We start from the raw sequence: 19,456 nt of genomic DNA on the forward strand, positions 1-19,456 counted from the left end.
TGGACCCTCTCAAGTCCAGCAAAGAAGATGAAAGCTAACTTGGATTGTTAAGACTTTTCACCTTAGGTTGCACCAGTCATTATCTTGCACTGTGTGCCAGTTATGGCAGTAGACACCTTCTTCACCATCTTAATTGCTTCAAAAGAGAGATTTGCTATGTAGCATTCTATAATACTAAAATTCATAAACTCTCCTAAATTGCAAGCACTAACTAACTTTCTTATGAACAGTTTTTAAGACCTTTAGAGCAGTAGAATCCCAGAAGCCTTTTCCCCAGAACCGCATGATTGGAAACTTTATAGACGATTCACTTGCCTAAGAAATAGGCTAAAGAAGTTATTGAATTTCAAAATGACCTATTTTCAAAGGCCTTCATGTGTTTTCTCATACTCAGTTTTACCAGAATGACTGCTCTGATTGTCAAGTTTCGTTTCAGCAATGCCAGAAATCTTGCTCTTTTGAGTAGTATTTACCTTTGCTGAAATTGGTTCTGAAAAGTTTTACAAAGAAAAGTACAAAAAAGCAGCGTTGACTTGGGTGATCCCTTTGATATCTCTGTGATTGTCTAGTCTTTGTGACCTCCATAAAATAATGCGCATGGGCTCAAGTTTTATGCACAAATATCAGAGAGGGGTCTAGCCTAATTTGATTCTACTTTTGTAATTTCCTGGTTGAATTGGTGTCACAGATCAGGTAAATGGTCAACCACAGAGACCCAAATACATAGACTGTGGAGTTAATAAGCCTGGGCTTTATGTTTAATGGTAACCACTTCACTCCAGTTAAAGTAAGTGGAGACACATCTTTGTACTTTAAGTTTGCATTGGGATCTGCAGTTGAGTGGGCAAGTTATGTTTTACATTTATAGTTTTGCATGTTAGCATAAAAATTGAGTGTCTCGTATGAAAATTCCCCTAATCTCCTGGAAGAATCTGCTGAAGATCGAGAATGCCACTGGACATCCCGAATAGTTTGAACTATGCAGCTTCATCTCAACGTATGTCTGTTGTTGCATTCTTGTACTTCAACAATATGAAGTACAATATGTCATGGTGCAGTTGAGCATACAATTGGACTATTCCAATTTTGTTGTCCAGGGACTATTGTTGTTGGTGAAAATCTGCAAGCATTTTTTTGTGGTATTCAACCAACTACTACTAAGAGCGCACTGCAACACTAATCTGCCTCAGCCCAAGCTACACACGCTCCTCCTTCACTCCTATCTATTCAATGCTTCACTTTTTTAATTGCCTATGTAGTTTCAAATTTTCTTTATGTTCTTTCTTATGACCTCTTCCAAAAAGCCTAATCTTTGGTAATCTTCCATCCTTTGTCTGTAATACATGACTCAAGCATATCAACCTTTCTTTCATTATAGCCCTAGGAAGTGGGATCAGAGCAAATTTTTACTACACCTTAATGTTTGATGTACAGTGAGTCTGATTCTACCAAAAACAGATCATAAAGGGAAACTTTTTAGAAAATAGTTGTAAAGAAGCAGCAAATAAATACACTGGAGCCTTTTACAGCCTTAATGTTAAAGAAATCATCTTAAGAATTTGTTCTGCTTTTTTTCTAGGATTGCTGAACAAAATATTCAATGTAGTTATAGATTATTTTACATTTAATAGTCTTTATATAAAGTTTGGAGTGGTAACAAACTATCAAAAGTTTTCTCTGTTTAGTTTTTATTCTTTTTAGGACACTTGTGTTGGATTCTTGCTTGGAGGAATTGGAGAAATGAATAAACACAGACAACCCAATTATATGGTAGTTAATAAAAGTATGTTTCTTTACTATATTTATAGTTTGACTGAAAATTCTAGCTTATCCATTACGTTTTGCTTCTTTCAATGTCTTCGTTTGTGTTTTTGAGTTTTTTTTTTTGTAAATATTAATTAAGACTCATTTGAATTTTGAGTTCACGTTCGGATTAAGTGTTGAAATCTGAAAAATTGTTAGCTGTCAAAGGTTTGCCTATTCTATTTCCTACAAAGTTTGTTCTTGCCTTGAGTTCTAATTTCGTTTGATATTCTTTTGAGAGAAGAGAGGGGGAGCAGGGACCAAAATATTTTCCTGAGTGGGTAAGAATGCAGAAACCCTTTATTTCTTATTAATTTTCCTGGAAATTTTTCAAATTCCTGTGTAATTTGTGACTTCGCAAGGCTGAGGGAGACGTGGCTCTCTGGCCATCTCCCAAGTGGCGTTTCTGTTTTCTTTGTTCTACTGGGGCAATGTTGATTACTTCTTCACAGCTTGATTAGATAAAATAGTCTTTGGTGACGAAAGAATTCTTTTTTTTAGTGGCAACATCATACTAAGCAACATCTGGCAACCATACTAAGCAACATCTTGGCAATGTCACTTTACATACCAAGCTTATCTCGTCAGTACTGTCTACCGGCTGGGGTCTTCCGAAAACCACTGATTTTTTCGTTATTTCTCAAATATTTATTTGGCAGGATTGTTCAAAATAAATTTTTTTGGTCCTGGAGATACATTTCAATTAAATAACTACCGTGTGTAATTTGAAAGGACCTACTCGCATACCAAGCCTATTTTGTTAACGTTGTAACCCCTTTTTGTTATTTCTCAACTATTTGTTCTGCAAGATTGTTCAAACAATTTGTTTTAGGTGTCTGGAGATGTATTACTTTATGCATAAAATAATGTCTGTTCATATTCTGTAAAAAAAGAAGAAAAAACAACCAAAGAAATATAAAAAAAAAACATTTGGTAACGTTCTGTACCAAGCAGGGTCCAGGTAAAACTCCAAGTGTGTTATTCTTTTTTAACATTTTTTTTTGAAAGAACGTAATTTATGCATAATTATGAAATTTTGATTGTTACCTCATCCAAAAGGAATAGAAAATCAAGGTTAAACTGATTCTCATAATTACGGCAGAATCGCCAAAACTCAACCTTTGGGGTTCTCTGAGGACCGACCCCCCTTTTGGTATGTTCAGGGTTAACACAAGAGGATTTTTTCCCCTCTTAAGATAACCTTGCCAGTGTAAGAGGGTTGCTTATGAGGACAGGGTACCGAAACCCCAAAAGAAATAGTTTTTTAGGCCTAGACACTTTAAACTAGCCTAGTTCATTACTTCACTGTTACTTTCTTTCAGGTACAAGTATAAACGATATCGAAGAATGTTTCAAACGTTTTGTCAAGCGGGATGACATTGATATAATTCTAATCAACCAAAATGTAAGTCCATTCATGTATATGTAATGAAAAATTAAGCACTCCTTAGGAAGAGAAAGAAAATTCATACTTTATATTTTGCAGTACACAAAATTTTGTCTATCTTGGAAACACAAAAAGTGATATCTAATAGATATTATATTTCTTTTTTATGTATATCTTACTTCGTCTTTCGTGGTGCCCACGAGACTCCCTACTATTCATCTGCTAATTTTAGTTTACGCTTTTTGTGCTTTTTGTTTCATACTATGACAATTCTTATGCAAGCCATTTGCAACAGAAATTGAAAAGAATTGTTTTAATTACATGTAAAAACTAGTTGAAACCTCAAATAAAATTTTGTGATCAGGTATTTGGAGTGCATAAATCCTAGACAAGTGTTCTGTTTCAAATTTACCTAAGTATTTTTACACTAGAAGTCCCTGCAGGACAACCTATTTTCTGTTAAATCTATTCACTGTAAGTAGCACGGTAAACCAAAAAATATTCTGTGCTATCAGGTTATCAAAATATTACATCTGCAATATGTTGGTATGGCTTTGGGAATCAAGTTGGATGTTTCAGGGGGTGCTGGGAGGACCCCAGCACCCTTTAGGATTTTCTATTCAGCACAAATGATTTTCTATTCCTTTTGGATGAGGTAACAATCGAAATTTCATAATTATGCATAAATTACGTTCTTTCAAAAAAAAAAAAACGTTAAAAAATAATAAAGCACTTGGAGTTTTACCTGAACCCTGCTTGGTACAGAACCTTACCAAATCTTTTTTTATATTTCTTTGGTTGTTTTTTCTTTCTTTTTATTTTACAGAATATGAACAGACATTATTTTATGCATAAAGTTATATATCTCCAGACACCCAGAACAAATTATTTGAAAGAGAAAGTGTTATTTCTCAAATATTATAGATCTTGAATTTTGACACAGGAAGGGGTTCCACTTCGGTACACCCAACCAGTTAACGTTTTAAACATTTTATTATTTGCATGACCACATTTTTGGTAGGTTCAAGTGGCTGAAGTGGTAGGTTGTAGTGGCTAAAATTGTAACATGAACGTTGTTAAACTGCAATATTAGTTTTAATTAGGATTTAAATTTTAGCTGATATTTTAGGCTAGTTTTAAACGATCCAAGCGTTTCAGGTGAGTTTTAAACGATCCAAGCATTTTACTACTACTACTAACAACTCACTACAGCGTTAAACCACCTGAAGTCAGCGCAGCTGTGCAGGCTCCTCCTCAATCCCAATCTATTCAAAGCCTCCCTCTTTACACCCTTCTAGGAAGTTCCAATTTCCTCTCAATTTTTCTTTATGATATCCTCCTACCCCAGCCGCGGACGAACTGCTTTCCGTTTAGCCTTAGAAAATGCTTTACTCTCAAAAATCATATATATGTAAATCGGTAGATTTCGTTGAAAAACTCAAAAGCGTAGATTTCTTAGAAAATACAATTATAAGTAGCTTTGACATTGTTTCAATATATACAAATATTGATGTCGCAGTATCAGAACAGTTATTAGAAAATAAAATCTAAGAAAATTATCACCTAATAGAAGCTTCAGCAGCAGGAATAGATTGTGATTTCTTAATGATCTTAGTTAAACTCTGTAACAAGTACTCAATGCATTTCCAATTCCGTAATTATTTTTACCAGCTAATTAATGGCTTAGCGATGGGAGCGCCCCTCTCCGGGTTACTGGCGAATATTTATGTGGAACTTACTGACAATTGGGCATTAGATTCGTATTTTTTAAAACATGTCTTTTGGGGACATTACATGGATGATGTAATTTCACTCTGGAACTATGGGGAAAATGAGCTTAAGGGTTTTTTAGATCACCTTAATACATACGATAGAAATTTATAGTTTACTTTGGAAATCGAAATCACAAATAAATCCTATTCCTAGATGTGTTAACTATTCGTAGCCTAGATAAACTCAATTTTACTGTTTATTGAAAACCAACACAAAATAATAGATATTAGCATTTTAAATCAAACCACCCCCCACAAGTTAAAAGATCAGTCGTAGTATCCCTCGTCGATCATGTCCTAAACATTTGTTCTGATTCCCACATAACAGCAGAATTAAACTTTATCAAGGATATACCTTCAGGAAATGATTATCCTATTTTGTATATTAATAGTGTAATTAATTGTAGACTAAAAAGACATTCCCGTAAAATTAATGATAGTTCACCATGTGATATTTCTGACAAGCCCTTAAACATAATTTACCTCACCTACATCCCCAAACTCACTACAAATCTTAAAAGAGTTTGCAAAAAAATAATTTGTATATAGTATTCACAAATTATTTTCAAATCATAAATTTTATAAATTTTGGTAAAGATAAAACCCCAGTTACTCGCCAAAGAGGGGTCTATCAAATACCATGCGATTGTGGCAAATATTATGTAGGTAGAACACACCAGAATTTAGAAAAGCGCATACAACAGCAAAAAGATGATATAGTCAAAGCTCTAAATTCTAGTATATCCGTTGTTTCATATGATTCTGCATTAGGCAGCCATATTTTTGAAAATCCTAGCCACAATATACTTATTGATGAATCTGCCCTTATTAGCAATGACCTAGGCATAAAGCAGGTAGTCCGAGAATCAATTGAAATCAGAATTAAGATTAATAATAATATTTCCTTAAATAGGGACTTGGGGGAATATACACTAAATGCTCTATACACAAATTTAATTAAAAATGATCTTACAAATTACTCTAAAAAACCGATAGATATTAACACAGAACCGGTCACAAAAAGACCTTTGAGGTTAGCTGCCAAAAAAGCTGGATTAGCAATAAGAACGTGTTTTTAAATTATTTTTCTTTCATCTCATTGAATCGCCTTGTTTTACCTTACTTTTTATCAGTCCTGGTTGAACTTCGCTGAAGTAAGGATGCTAGGACTGCTTTGAACAATTTTTAATTTTTGGTTTTATTGGTTGCATGTTGTTGTGAGTCTTTTTTCTTTCATATATTTTTGTCTTGCTGAGGACAGCCCTTGGACATAGGGCCAAAATATTCATTCAAATTATCTCCACTGTCTTGTAAAAAGATTTCCCTATTGTTCTTCGTACTTTTGTTGTTTGTTTAGCCTTAGATGGTTGACTGAAAAGGACAATCTTCGGCAATCTGTCATCCTTCATTCGCAGAACGTGCCCTAACCATCTCAACCTTTCTTCTCATCATAGCCCTAGAAAGCGGGTTTTCGTACAGCCTACTGTTTGACCTACTGCACAAAAATTTGGCAATGTCTTCCACTCCTTCAAGATTGGTCTTAATGATTTATTATGATGTAAGCAAATATTTTAGAATAATATTATGTTACAAATTGGCTGAGAGAAGACATGTGGATACATAGAATTAAAGAAAGAAGGACTTAAATTCAAGATAACAAAAAAAAAGATAAGAAGAGGAATGAATTTTTAATGAAAAAGCTTAAGAACTTCGGAATTATGGAAAGACAGAATTGCGGATTTAGCTTAGCACCAATGGGCTTTCAAAGTCGACTAAGAAAATTCTACGGATTCCCTGAGTATCCTGGTTTTCAGTAATATAATGTCGTTTTGCATTGTAAATAGTCACGAGAACAAAATTCTTTCATGATAGGTTTTTCCCCAGAATTGGGGTGTATTTAGGTATCAGCAGTGGTTTAGAATTCTAGAAAGACTAAGATTGAATCTCATATTCAATATGAGATTCAAATCCATAATCCAGGTTTACTACTCATTTGATGTAAAATATCTATAATTTTAGCTAGCACTGAATTGGTCAAAGAAACTGGTTTTGCTTTAAAAGTTTCAACTAGGTAATAGAGTTGCAGAGGATAGAATTCAGCTTTCAGAACTTAGTTTTCTATTCTTTAGATGTAACGGTTTTTTGGAGGGGGGGTCACAAAATTATTTTTTTCAGGTGGGGGGGGGGGTACAATTTGTTTTACGCATCATACGTTTTTACGAGTCGGACCAACATTTTGGCGATTGGGTTCAAACCCCCTAACTTCCCTGGATACGGCCTTGGATATAACATATCTAAAATTTGAGTTAACACTCAGCTGATCAAAGAAACCGGCCTTGCTTGCAAAATTTCAATAAGCCAGTAGAATTGTGGGGGACAGAATTCAGCTTTCCCATTTTTAAGTGCAGTACTTATGTATTATACCAAAAACACTCAAGAAGTGAAGTTAGGTTAATCAGAATGAAATATATTAAAATATAATGAAAATCTAATACTTTAGTTTATATAATAATATAATTTGGGATATATATTTGCACATTGGGGGAGGGGGATAGAGTAATCTAACCTAATTTTACATGATTTGGGCTACATATTTATCCTGAAGACGACATGGAGGAGGACAGAAAACATCTTTGACAAAAATTCAAAGATGACCTTGAACCATGGGGAGGCTTCCGGAGGCATGGTAGGAGATGGGACTGAGACTGGTTAAAGATTGCTGGAGAAGTTGCAGTTGACAAATTAATTCCTGACTCCATTGGAGTTTATGCCATTTGGACACCTGTATAACTTTTGTTTGTGGTTGAGAAAAATAGACCTTTTCAAATTTTCAAGCATCCAAATCTGTCAAATAAAAAAGATTCTATTTCAGGTAGCAGAAATGATACGATATGTTATAGATGCTCATACTGAGCCAATTCCAGCAGTATTGGAAATCCCTTCTAAAGATCACCCATATGATGCATCAAAAGATTCGATATTGCGGAGAGCCAAGGTGCTTCTTTTGGTTTTTAGCTTTGATTTGCTTATAGTGTGTATGATATAGATGAGGAATTCTTAATGGGGAATTCTATAAACCCGTAAATCTAGGAGAGATCTGCAAGAGTGATCCAAAATGAACTAGGGCGAAACCACGTGAACTGAAAGAAATATGAAAGGTCCAAGAATTCTTGAGACATGTCATTTAGATAATTTCGGAGACCACACTGCCTTTTTATGACGATAAATAAAAGTTCAAATAGGGATAAAATCCTTTTAATTTTCTGGTGTTTTTGTGAATTTCTATCACTGTTTGTGAAACACTGTCTGTTAAAAGGATTTTATCCCTATTTGAACTTTTATTTATCGACATGTCATTTATATTACTAGTTGCCGCAGGTTCTGTTTATGAACTTTTCTAGAACAAATATGCCGCAAGGTTTACCTCTGGGCAGACATGAAATTTGGATTGACCTTCAGGAAGTTTTCTGTCAAACAATTCGAGTTTCTAACGGTTGCAGCTAACAACAAATCTATGAGGAGACTTTCATCTTCCTTCAGATCATTATGTACATTCAGTTCACGTATTTTTGACAAAAAAAATAATTTTTTGCTTTAAAATTCAATGTTTTTCAATTAGAAATTTTAGACTCGGTTTTTTTTTGCTATTGCTCAATTTTTTCACAAAAAGAGCTTAACTTTTTTCCTGCGCCAATAAGTACTTTATGAAAATTAGTGAAATAAGTGCTTTAAGTACAATAAGTACTTTAAGTACTTATAAGTACAATAAGTACTTATAAGTACAATAAGTACTTAATGAAAATATGAAAATTATGAACTTTTTGAATGACTTAACACACTTTATTGGTGCTGTGTAAGTGGAGTATTATGTTTGACTATTTAAGGCTTTTTGCCCCCTGGACCCATGTCAAGTCTATTCGCATACGAAAAACGCACTTTTCTAAAATTATTGTCGTGTATACAAAATGTTCTGACGTATATTTTCATGCGAGACACATCATTCATTTGCATTTTATATATCTATAATTTCAATTTTCAATTACCTTTGCTCAGATAAGAAATTTGGATTGACCTTCAGGAAGTTTCTTTTAAGTTTTCCTAAGAGAAAAAGTACTATATTCAATGTAACACGTGCTACACTGCTACACATGATGAAATAATGCTAAAATAGGACTTTCGTGCTACAGGTGGCAAACCTGTTGACTAGACCTGAAATTGGGCCATGGGGCAGATTTTTTTTTTATTTTGACGTCCTAAATACTTCTAATTTATGATGGGAGTCCGTTATGACGTTCTTTATTTGACCGCACTGAAAAAAAATTCCTGTGCCAATAAGTACTTTAGTGGTGGAAGAACTTTTTGAATGACTTAACATTTAACAAACTTAATTGGTGCTGTGTGAATGGACTATTAGGGTTTCGCTATTGTTTATTTACCAAGGATATCCGAATAATAAGATTTTTGCCCCCTGGACCATCTTAGGTCTATTCATACCCCAAAAACCGCGCCTTTCTAAGATTTTTTTTTTTATTGTTTAAAAACTATGTAGGTTTTAGGGCAGTACCGAATTTTCGTCAGTGTTGCCACGTTAAACTGTAAAATAAATGAGCAAAATTAGTCAAATTTGACGACTCTTTTCCTCCCTAAAAATTCAAACGTTAATAGCCTGTTGATTCTCCAAAACAACCAAACCTTCAAAGGAAAGTTGTATTTTCTTAAGCTCTTTCGTGCCGTATGTTTTCAGCTTGGTTTTTGCTCACTCTTCACCCACGTCTCTCACAATTTGGCGCCTGCTACTTCCAGAAACAGCATAGTTGTGTACGGAGGTCTATTTCCTAATTTTTTTCGTTCTTAATTGTTTAAGGCCCATTTGATGTGCAAGGATGATGTGCTAATACCGAGATTTAACTAACGCTAATTTGACCCCATCGGAAATTTTTTATTAATTTTTTTGCCAATCAAAAAATTCGATGAAAAATCTGATTGGCTCAATTTTGCGCTCACTAAATCTGAGTACTAATAAAATCTCATTGTAATTGGTTCTGGACATAATTTAAGCTATTGCTGTTAATATTAATTAATTAATTCGTTTATTTTTTACAGGGTGTCTATAGTGCTGAGTGAAGTTCATTGAAGAAGATTCTTGTTTGGAAAATTTATTTTATTCGTTCCATTATTTTGTTTTATTTGTGTTTAATAAAAAAAATCAATCGTTTAATTATTTTTTACCTATTTCATGGTTTAAATCATATCTCAATAACGTTTTATTGAATTTTAATTCGGGCAGTAGTTTCAATCGATATACATACCTGCTAGCATTAATATTTCTTTTTATATTTATAAGCAATTTATAATTAATTCGAAAACTGAGGGCAAGAAATTTGGAATATCACAGATTTCAATACAAACTTTTATATTTATAGCGCAATGGAGGAAGCATGGCCCACTTTGGTCCTCGAATCATATAGATGCAACATGCCTACCTTTCTGCTAACAATCTGAAATTGGAGGGGAAATGGGTCCACTTAATGCCTCAAATCATAAGGACACACACAACAAACAAAGGAATTAGTTAAATGTGAGTTGGGAGACAGTGCAGGTGCTGAGTCAAAGGGGGGTAGACAAAAGTCGGGACATTGCTTCGCATGCCATCGGTCATTTCCATAGTTGATTGCCTTGGTCAAGTAAGTCGGTACCGACTGTCCAAGAGAGTTCGCTAAAAAAAAATAGATTTTTTACGGTTAAAATCCAGGTACCCTAGGGCTTGAAAGTTTCATTGTTTGTAGAATTCCCAGTTTTTGAAACTTGGAAGCCTGCTGGCATCAGGACCGTTAGAGCTGGCACCCTAAAAAGGGAAAAGGCTCCCTGACTACAGCTACATGCATATCAAAAATCAAGTGAAATAAGCGATTATTAAATCCCAACCGCGTGGGAGGTAGGTTTTTCATTTCTTTAAAAATCTGTCGACTCAGTCATCCGTCCCCATGTCCCGAGACACTCGCCCCAAAAGATCAAAGCAGATCTAAGTACTTTTTTGCAAAGGTTATTGAAGGATTTCACGCCTTTGAATTACAATTCACATATACTGTAGATTTAAGGTACTTTCCTTTTTTGGCTCACTTTAATCCTCCAATCACACAGACGGAAAACCACGGAGGATTCCAGTTCAAACAAGATGCAACCTGCCAAACGTTGCTAAAACGTGGGCTGCGCTTTGGAGGGCCCGATTAATGCCTCCTTTAACATATATTCAAAATCTTAGCGTGATTCTGCTCCAATGAGATGCACCATGTCAATCTTTCTGACAAAAAGTTTGCCGTCTTACTGGTGGGCCGGAGGCCCAAATTATACCCCCCAGTAATAAAATATTATATATCTCTACTTAATTATGCATTAAAAAAGGTGCAACATGCATACATGACTGCTCACAAGTTGTCGGTAGAAAAAACGTGGGGATGGGATGGGAAGGCTGGAGGGATCTGGTCCACTATCCCTCCAATAATACAAACAGACTGAACCATCCCTATGTGATCCTATTTCAAACAAGATGGAATATGCCTATTTTTTTGAAATAAGAGTTGGCGATGAGTTTGAGGGACCACAAGGATTGTATGAAAACATCCAAGAATACCAATGAAAATCACTGTTTGTTTTCATAAACAAGGGCAACTATCCCCCCTCTCACGCCCACCTTTTCCCCAAACATATCCAAACAAAATTTTGAGATAGCCATTTTGTTTAAAATAGTTGAAAGGTCCGGAAATTATATCTTTGAGGATGACACTCCTCCCACAGCCCTCAGGGTAAGGATTGTAAGTCATAACCTGGGGGTATATAAAGTCTTTATTGAAAGCTTTGTCGTAGAAACTTGGAAAAGGGCTCATTCGATTGGAAATTCAAAGGGTCAGTGCCCTTTTTAATAGTCGAAAGTGATTGGATGACAACTATCCCCCCTCTCACGCCGACTTTTCCCCATCACATCCAATCAAAATTTTTAGACATTTTTTTCGTTCAAGGAAGTATAGTGTTTTAGAAATTAGTTCGCTGGAGATAATAACTCTCTCAAAGCCCATAGGGCAATGGTTGTAAGTTTTTCCTTGGGGGAATATAAGGTTTTTATAGGTAATGATGTTGTAGAAACTTCAAAAAGGGCTCTTTTGATTGGACATTAGAAGGGCTTGTGCCCTTTTAAATAGTCGAAAGTGATTGGAGGATAACTAAAACCCCTCTCACACCCACCATTTCCCCAAACACGTCCAATAAAAATTTGAGATTTTGTTCCGTTTGTTCGACGTAGTTAAAAAGTCCGAAAATTATATTTTTGAGGATGGCACGCCCCCCACAGGGCAAGGGTTGTACGTTTTGCCCTGGGGGCATGAGGTTTTTTCTTATAGAAAGTGTCGTCGTACAAAAATTCAAAAACGAATCCTTCGATTGGAAACTGAAACGGCTATTGCCCTTTTTAATAGTCGAAAGTGATTGCAGGGAAAGTAACCCCCTCTCACACCTACCATTTTCCCAAGCAAATCAAATTAAAATTTTGAGATAACCATTGTGCTTAATATAGTTGATAGGTTGGGAAATTATGTCTTTGAGGATGACAACCCCCTCACAGCCCTCAGGGCAAAGGTTGTAAGTTAGGCCCGGGGGCATATAAGGTTTTTATAGAAAGCCTTATCGTAGAAACTTCAAAAAGGGAAAATTCGGTTCGAAATCGAAAGGGCTAGTGCCCTTTATAATATTTGGAAGCAATTGAAGGGCGACAGACCCTCCTCTCACACTTACCATTTTCCCAAACACATTCGACCAAAGTCTTGAGATAGAGATTTTCTTCAACATCATAGGAAGTTCTGGGAATTAGGTCTTTCAGGATGATACCCCCCCCCCCTCCCCAAGCCCTCAGGGCAAGGGTTGTAATTTATGCCCTTGGGGCATATAAGTTTTTTATTGAAGGTGTTTTCGTAGAAACTTAAAAAGGGCTCATTCGATTGGAAATTGAAAGGGTTAGTACCTTTTTTAATATTTGAAAGTATTTGGAGAGCAACTAACGCCCCTCTCATGCCCACCATTTTCCCAAACACATCCAATCAAAATTTTGAGATAGCAGCTTTGTTTAACATAGTTGAAACTTCTGGAAATTAGGTCTTTGAGGATGACAACCCCCTCACAGCCTTCTGGGTAAGGGCTTAAAGTTATGCCCTGGGTGCAGATATGTTGTTCGCAGACAGTTTTGTAGCAGGAACTCAAAAGGGCTTACTCAAATTGGAATCGTAAGGGTTAATAGCCCTTTGCGATTGTTGAAAATAATTGGAAAGGATCACATTTTTATAGTAAAGATCGATGTGGGCGCAATGTATCACTTCGTATCGAAGGAGTTGTCATAGGAACTTCGAAAAGGGTTCATTCGATTAAAAATAGAAAGAGCTAATGCCCTTTTTAATAGTCGAAAGTGATTGGAGGGCAACTAGTCCCACCCCCACCCTCCCATTTTCCAATTATGTTTAAAAACTTAAAATGTTTCCTTGATATTACATCAAAATTCACTGTGATATAGCTCATCATGAGCAGGGTATCTCTGCAAGAACCCGAAAGAGTCAGTGGGCATCATGATAAAAAGTTTGTAGCTGTTTCTATTCTTAAAATTCAACCTAGTAAAAATACCCTAAGTACATCCAAGGTCTCAAAGAAATTAAGCAGATTTTTTTTTTTTTTGCGAATAGTATAACTTTTTCTCTTTAAGGCCAAATAAAGGAGGTATGAAAATAAATTAAACATTACTATTTGTGTCTAGAAGGGTGTATGTTGTTAAAAATTGCTGAAAATTTTTCTCCGGCATACAAATAGCAGGCCAAACTATAAAGTCTTAACAAAAATCGAAATGACTTTAGTATTATTTTCTTTTTCCCTGAAAAGACTATGTCAATATAAAACGAACAGAAATTAATTAAAAAAACTTTCCACAAAATTAGTTTTCAAAGAAAAGTAAAGAACTCCATTAAACAAAAATGAGCAAAAATAAAATCAAATAATCAACTAAGCATGAAACTACCACAAAACAGCATCGATAAACAAATAAAATCAAAAACGAACAGAAATTACAATAAATAACCGAGTCAAACTCAAAACGAGCAGAAATTAACAAGAGTAGGGCTCAAAACCCCTATGCCTTTCCAAGGCCAGAACATAATTTACACTTTAATGAAAAAAATACAAATGAATTTGCATTGTCAGTTAATATACATATACTGATATTTAGTAATCAAAATGTTAATATTATTTGATTTATTAAAGCTATAAAAGTAAAAACATTTATATTTTTTCAAGAAAGTGCAAATTATGTTCTGGCCTTGGGAAGGCATAGGAGTTTTGAGCCCTACTCATGTTAATTTCTGCTCGTTTTGAGTTTGACTCGGATATTTATTGTAATTTTTGTTCGTTTTGGGTTTCATATATTTATCGATGCTGATTTGTGGTAGTTTCACGCTTAGTAGATTATTTGATTTTATTTTTGCTCATTTTTGGTTTAATGGAGTTCTTTACTTTTCTTTGATAAACTTATTTTGTGGAAAAAGGTTTTTAATTAATTACTAGTAATATCAATACTACTGTGACTACTGTTACAACTATGCCTAACGGTATGAAGGTGAAATTCTCAAGGAATTTTGAGTGGAGAAGGGGAAGTGAATCACAATACGCCGCCAGTATGCAAGTTGTCAAAAGGGTGTAACAGCAACATCTCAGGAACAGTTTGGTGTGTGAAGTTGAAACTAACAGGGCTTGTTGTGAAGGATGTTTAACTAACAAAAAGAAAATATTTTTATCCTAATGCTACTTCTTCTACTCATACTACTACTACTGTTATTATTATTACTACCTCTATTGCTACTACTGCCACTAAAACTTAGGCTACTACTAATAATTCTACTGCTACTACTATTACTAGTACTGCTATTAAAATTAAGGGTATTAAGACCAAAAAATTGGGATATATAAAAACTGTATGGAACAAATTTGAAACTCAATGTGCCCACCCAGGTTATCAAGCGGACGCACCAGAAATGCTTCAAGAACGGTTGATTGTATTAAGCTGAAACTTTCAGTGTGTGTTGAAGGGGATGTTGAAGAAATCAATGGTGCTATGCGCATACTGCTACTACTACTACTACTACTAACAACAACTCACCGCAGCACCAAGCCACCTGAGGCCAACACAGCTACGCACGCTCCTCCTCCATCCCAATCTATTCAAAGCCTCCCTTTTTACACCCGCCCACGAAGTTCCCATTTCCTTTAAATCTTTCTTTATGACGTCCTCCTACCATAGACGGGGACGACCTGCTATCCATTTAGCCCTAGATGGCTGGCCGAAAAAAACGATCTTCGGCAATCTGTCATCCTTCATTCGCACAACGTGCCCTAGCCACCACAACCTTTCTTTCATTATAGCCCTAGAGAGTGGTATTGAGCAACATTTTTCGTATTGCCTATTGTTTGAAATACTGTCAGTCACCCGGGTACTCAGAAGAATCATTACGCAATTTCACTGGAAAACATCTAGCAAATCTTCATCCGCTTTTCGGAGCGTCCATGCTTCACAGCCATATTTGACCACTGTCATCACTGTAGCTTCTAATATTCTAATCAAGGTTTGCATACTTATCTTCCTATTCTTCCAGCCTTTTTTTTAACTGTGAAATAACACCATGAGCCTTCGCTATTCTATTTTTAACAACTTCCCTGCTCCCACCATCTTTACTAATAATTCTACCAAGGTAAGTGAAGCTGCGCACCTGATCAATCTTTTCATTACCCAACGTCACCTTTTCATCTTCACTTATTCCTAGGCTTAGTGACTTAGTCTTCCTAACATTAATTTTCAAACCAATTCTAGCACCCTGAACTCGCAAACCCTCTAAAACTTCATTCATTTTGATCACACTTTCATCTAGGATGCTTAAATCATCAGCATAATCCAAGTCCAGGAGACTTTTTCCTCCCCATTTGATTCCGTGGTCTCCCATTGCTTTTCCTGTGCTCCTTAAAACAAAGTCCATCAAAATAATCCATATAAAGGGGGATAGAACACAATCCTGCTTAACTCCTGATTTAATACAAAACCAGCTGCGACCCTCATTTCCTCTATTAGCAGCAGCAGAGTTATTCTCGTTTAGAGCACTAATCAGTTTAGTGTATATGTATGGTATACCGTACAAGGATAGGATCTTTGCTATAACTCTTTTATTAACAAAATTGAACGCTTGCTCATAATCTATAACACTGAGGACCAAAGTTATTTGAAAACTCAGGCACTTTTCAATTATTAGCCTAAGAGTGAAAATTGGGTCGACACATCCTCTAACTTTTTTAAAACCGCACTGCTTTTCTCATACAATTTGGTCTATGGATTTTGTTCTTCTAAAAAGCACCATATTATAAAGTAGCTTGCTACCTGCACAGAACAGACAGATGCCTCGATAATTATCACCCTCACTCTTATTACGATTTTTAAAAAACGATCTAATTAAGGCTTTAGAAAAATCATTAGGTACTTACCCTTTTTCAAAAATAATATTCATAATCTTCAATAACTTATTTCTAGCGTCAGAGCCACCATATTTAAGAAACTCATTTACCACCCTATCAGCACCAGGAGCCTTATTATTCTTTAATCCTTTTAGTACTGTTGCTAATTCCTCCTCACAAAACAAATCTTCCTTCCCATCCAAGGTATCACAAACTTTTTCATTTTCCTCTACATTTTTTCCTGCAACTCTATCTCGGTTAAGCAAGTTCTCAAAATGTTCGGCCCATTTCGCTTTAGTTTTTTCCTTATCGCTAATTGCCACCCCATTCCTATCTTTAACTGGGACAAGTCCGGATTGACTATTCCCTCTCAATCTATTAACATGTAAGTACAATATTTTACTATTATGCTGTCTAGCAGCATCTTTCAGACCCTCGGCAATTTTATCTATAGCCTCAACTTCACACCTCTTTAGTTCATATTTGAATACTTTCTCCAATTTATTCACTCTCCTATCGTTCTCATATAATCTATAACTCAGGTAATTCTTGTACAAGTCCTTTCTCCTTTCTATTAAACATAAATCTTTTCCACTAATATTATTAGCTGCATTCCTAGCTTTCTTTCCTAATGCACATTCAGCAACTTCACGAATTATTTTTATAAAGTCATTTCAAACATCTTCAACGTTATCAAATTTTAAAATCTCAAGTTTAGTATTCAACTGTTCCTTGAAAGTTTCTCTCAAATTCTCATCTTTGAGTCTACCAACATCATAACTTCCCAGGAGGTAGTTACCCTTCTGATATTTCAGCTTTAAATTAACCCTTGACACTACTAGATGGTGATCTACTTTTAACATCAACAACAGCAATCCTATATACCCTAGTATCTTGCATTGATCCTGCCAGTCTTCGGTTTACTATAATAAAATCAATAAAATTTGCTGTTATACAGTCATGCGAAGGCTATGTTAATTTATGGATTATTTTATGACCAAATACTAAATACGTTACAGCTAGATTGTTATACCTATTAAATTACAAAAGTCTTTAATTAGTACAGTTTTGTTTTCCTACACCTAATTTACCTAAGCTGGGATACCATCTATCCCTATTCTACCAACCTGGGCATTAAAATCTCCCAGTAATAACATCATATTTCTACCTGGGACCTTGTCTATTTGCTCCTGTAACTGTAAGTAAAATTCATCTGAGTCACTAGTATCTCCGTCAGTCGGTTCCACAGGGGCGTATACTACTATAACTGATACCCTGAACTTTCTAGTCATAAAAGGAGCAATTAGTATTATATTATTAATACCTTCCCAGCCTAAACAAGACTTAGCAGCTTCCTTATTCATCATGAGCCCTACTCCCTGTCTATGTACCCCATCCTCCCTGCCTGAGTAAACAAATTTCATATCACCTAATTTCATACTTCCTACCCCTAGGATATGAGTTTCTGAAACTCCTAATAAATCCAGTTCGAATCGTCTGAATTCGTCAGTCAAAATGCCGATACGATAGTCATTTTTTAATGTCGTAACATTCCAATTTCCAATTTTCATGGTCTTTAAATCATTGAAATTATTTTCGCCTCAGGAAAAGCAATGATCCCGGATACCAGTGCAGGACGGGGATCACATATCTTTTCAAGTCTACACAGAAATGTTTAAACCGGCTGAGAACCGGACAGCAAGAAGTCTCTGGGACCTCCAGTTTAATGGAGACTTTGTGCATCCTGGGCCCATTTTGGTAACAACATGGTTTTCAGTACTTGGCGATGCTCTTCTATCAACAAGAGTCGAAATCCTGCACAGACAGTCTCAAGCCCATTACCTCCGACTCATTATATATTCATGCCTACAAATATTGTGCTACTACGGGGAGGCAACCCATAATAGATAAATTTGCTAGGAAGAGGTTTTTCAGCCCAAAAACACCCACCGAAACAAACAAAGCCCAGAAGAATTGTCCATTAGTCAGAGTCCCGTGCGAATGCTCTGTCGTTTACTAGGCTATAATTTCCTCGAAGGGCGCCACTCCTCAAGTGGGAATAGAGTTGACCGCAAGGTCCTCAGTCTTGCAGGTACCCCGAAAGGGTCGAGGCAGCCCTTTGCAGAGACCGTTGTCCATAGATCTGGATCTTACGCCCTGCCACATTTGTCCTCCTATAGAGGATCCTCCCGCGATGGTGTTCTGCATCACCATGCAATTTAACCCATTACTGGGAGAAGGTTTGCAACTCATGGGACTTGTGGACAAACCAGTGGACCCTTTTGAGTGTACATTTGAGGGGCCTTCTTCCTCCTCCGCCTGTATTTATGACCCCGGGCGAGGGTGCCCCAGTTTCTATTATGAACACCCTGGGACAAGGTCCCCCCTTGGTCCGTGCCTCCTATGGAGGTACCCTACATATCTGTAGAGCGTTCCCCTATCGCCACCTGGGGACACGCTGAATGGCCTGGGGGAGGCCAGATAAACTGATCACTTTTGTTTTGCAAAGGCCTTATTACACTACTTACAGAATGGAGCTCAACAACTTTTCCGAAATAAAAAAAAATCATCCTTCAATTCAGTTAGTTCTTTGTGTTTCAGTTTGTTATACTAAATACAACTTTAGGTACTTTGAATCTCTCCCCTTTCTCTGGAAAGGGGGAGAGAGAGGATCACCTTTTCTTCTGGAAAAGACCGTCTAACCCCTGCCTAAATGTCAAGCCTGTATTCAACTATGCTTTATGTTGTTTTTTTTTTGTATACTTTTAATACTACCAGTATAATTACTGTAGCTAATGACGCAAAAGGTATGAAGGTGAAACTTTTAGGGAACGTTTAGGAGTTTCAATTGGACGAAGAAACTGTATTGATGCAGGTTTTCAAAAGAGCATATAAGCAATATCATAGGCAGCATCACTCTATAATAGCTGGAAATATCAATGAATCTTTTAAAGGAGCTAATTCGATCAAA

The 19,456-nt window shown here is 36.0% G+C and overlaps 1 protein-coding gene across 1 annotated transcript in view; it reads left to right on the forward strand.

Moving 5' to 3' along the window:
* The window catches only part of Vha14-1 (V-type proton ATPase subunit Vha14-1), a 33,504-nt gene extending 23,324 nt beyond the window's left edge, over positions 1-10,180 (forward strand). The window contains exons 2-5 of the mRNA XM_089106520.1: positions 1,702-1,783; positions 3,126-3,208; positions 7,835-7,957; positions 10,066-10,180. Of these exons, the coding sequence (XP_088962646.1) occupies positions 1,702-1,783; positions 3,126-3,208; positions 7,835-7,957; positions 10,066-10,086 (309 nt within the window). The 3' untranslated portion in view covers positions 10,087-10,180. The remainder of the gene's footprint in view (positions 1-1,701; positions 1,784-3,125; positions 3,209-7,834; positions 7,958-10,065) is intronic.
* Positions 10,181-19,456: the final 9,276 nt, after the last annotated feature.

The sequence above is a fragment of the Artemia sp. Qi Xiang Cuo genome, chromosome 21 (assembly GCF_049724085.1).
Source record: "Artemia sp. Qi Xiang Cuo chromosome 21, ASM4972408v1, whole genome shotgun sequence".
Taxonomy (NCBI): domain Eukaryota; kingdom Metazoa; phylum Arthropoda; class Branchiopoda; order Anostraca; family Artemiidae; genus Artemia; species Artemia sp. Qi Xiang Cuo.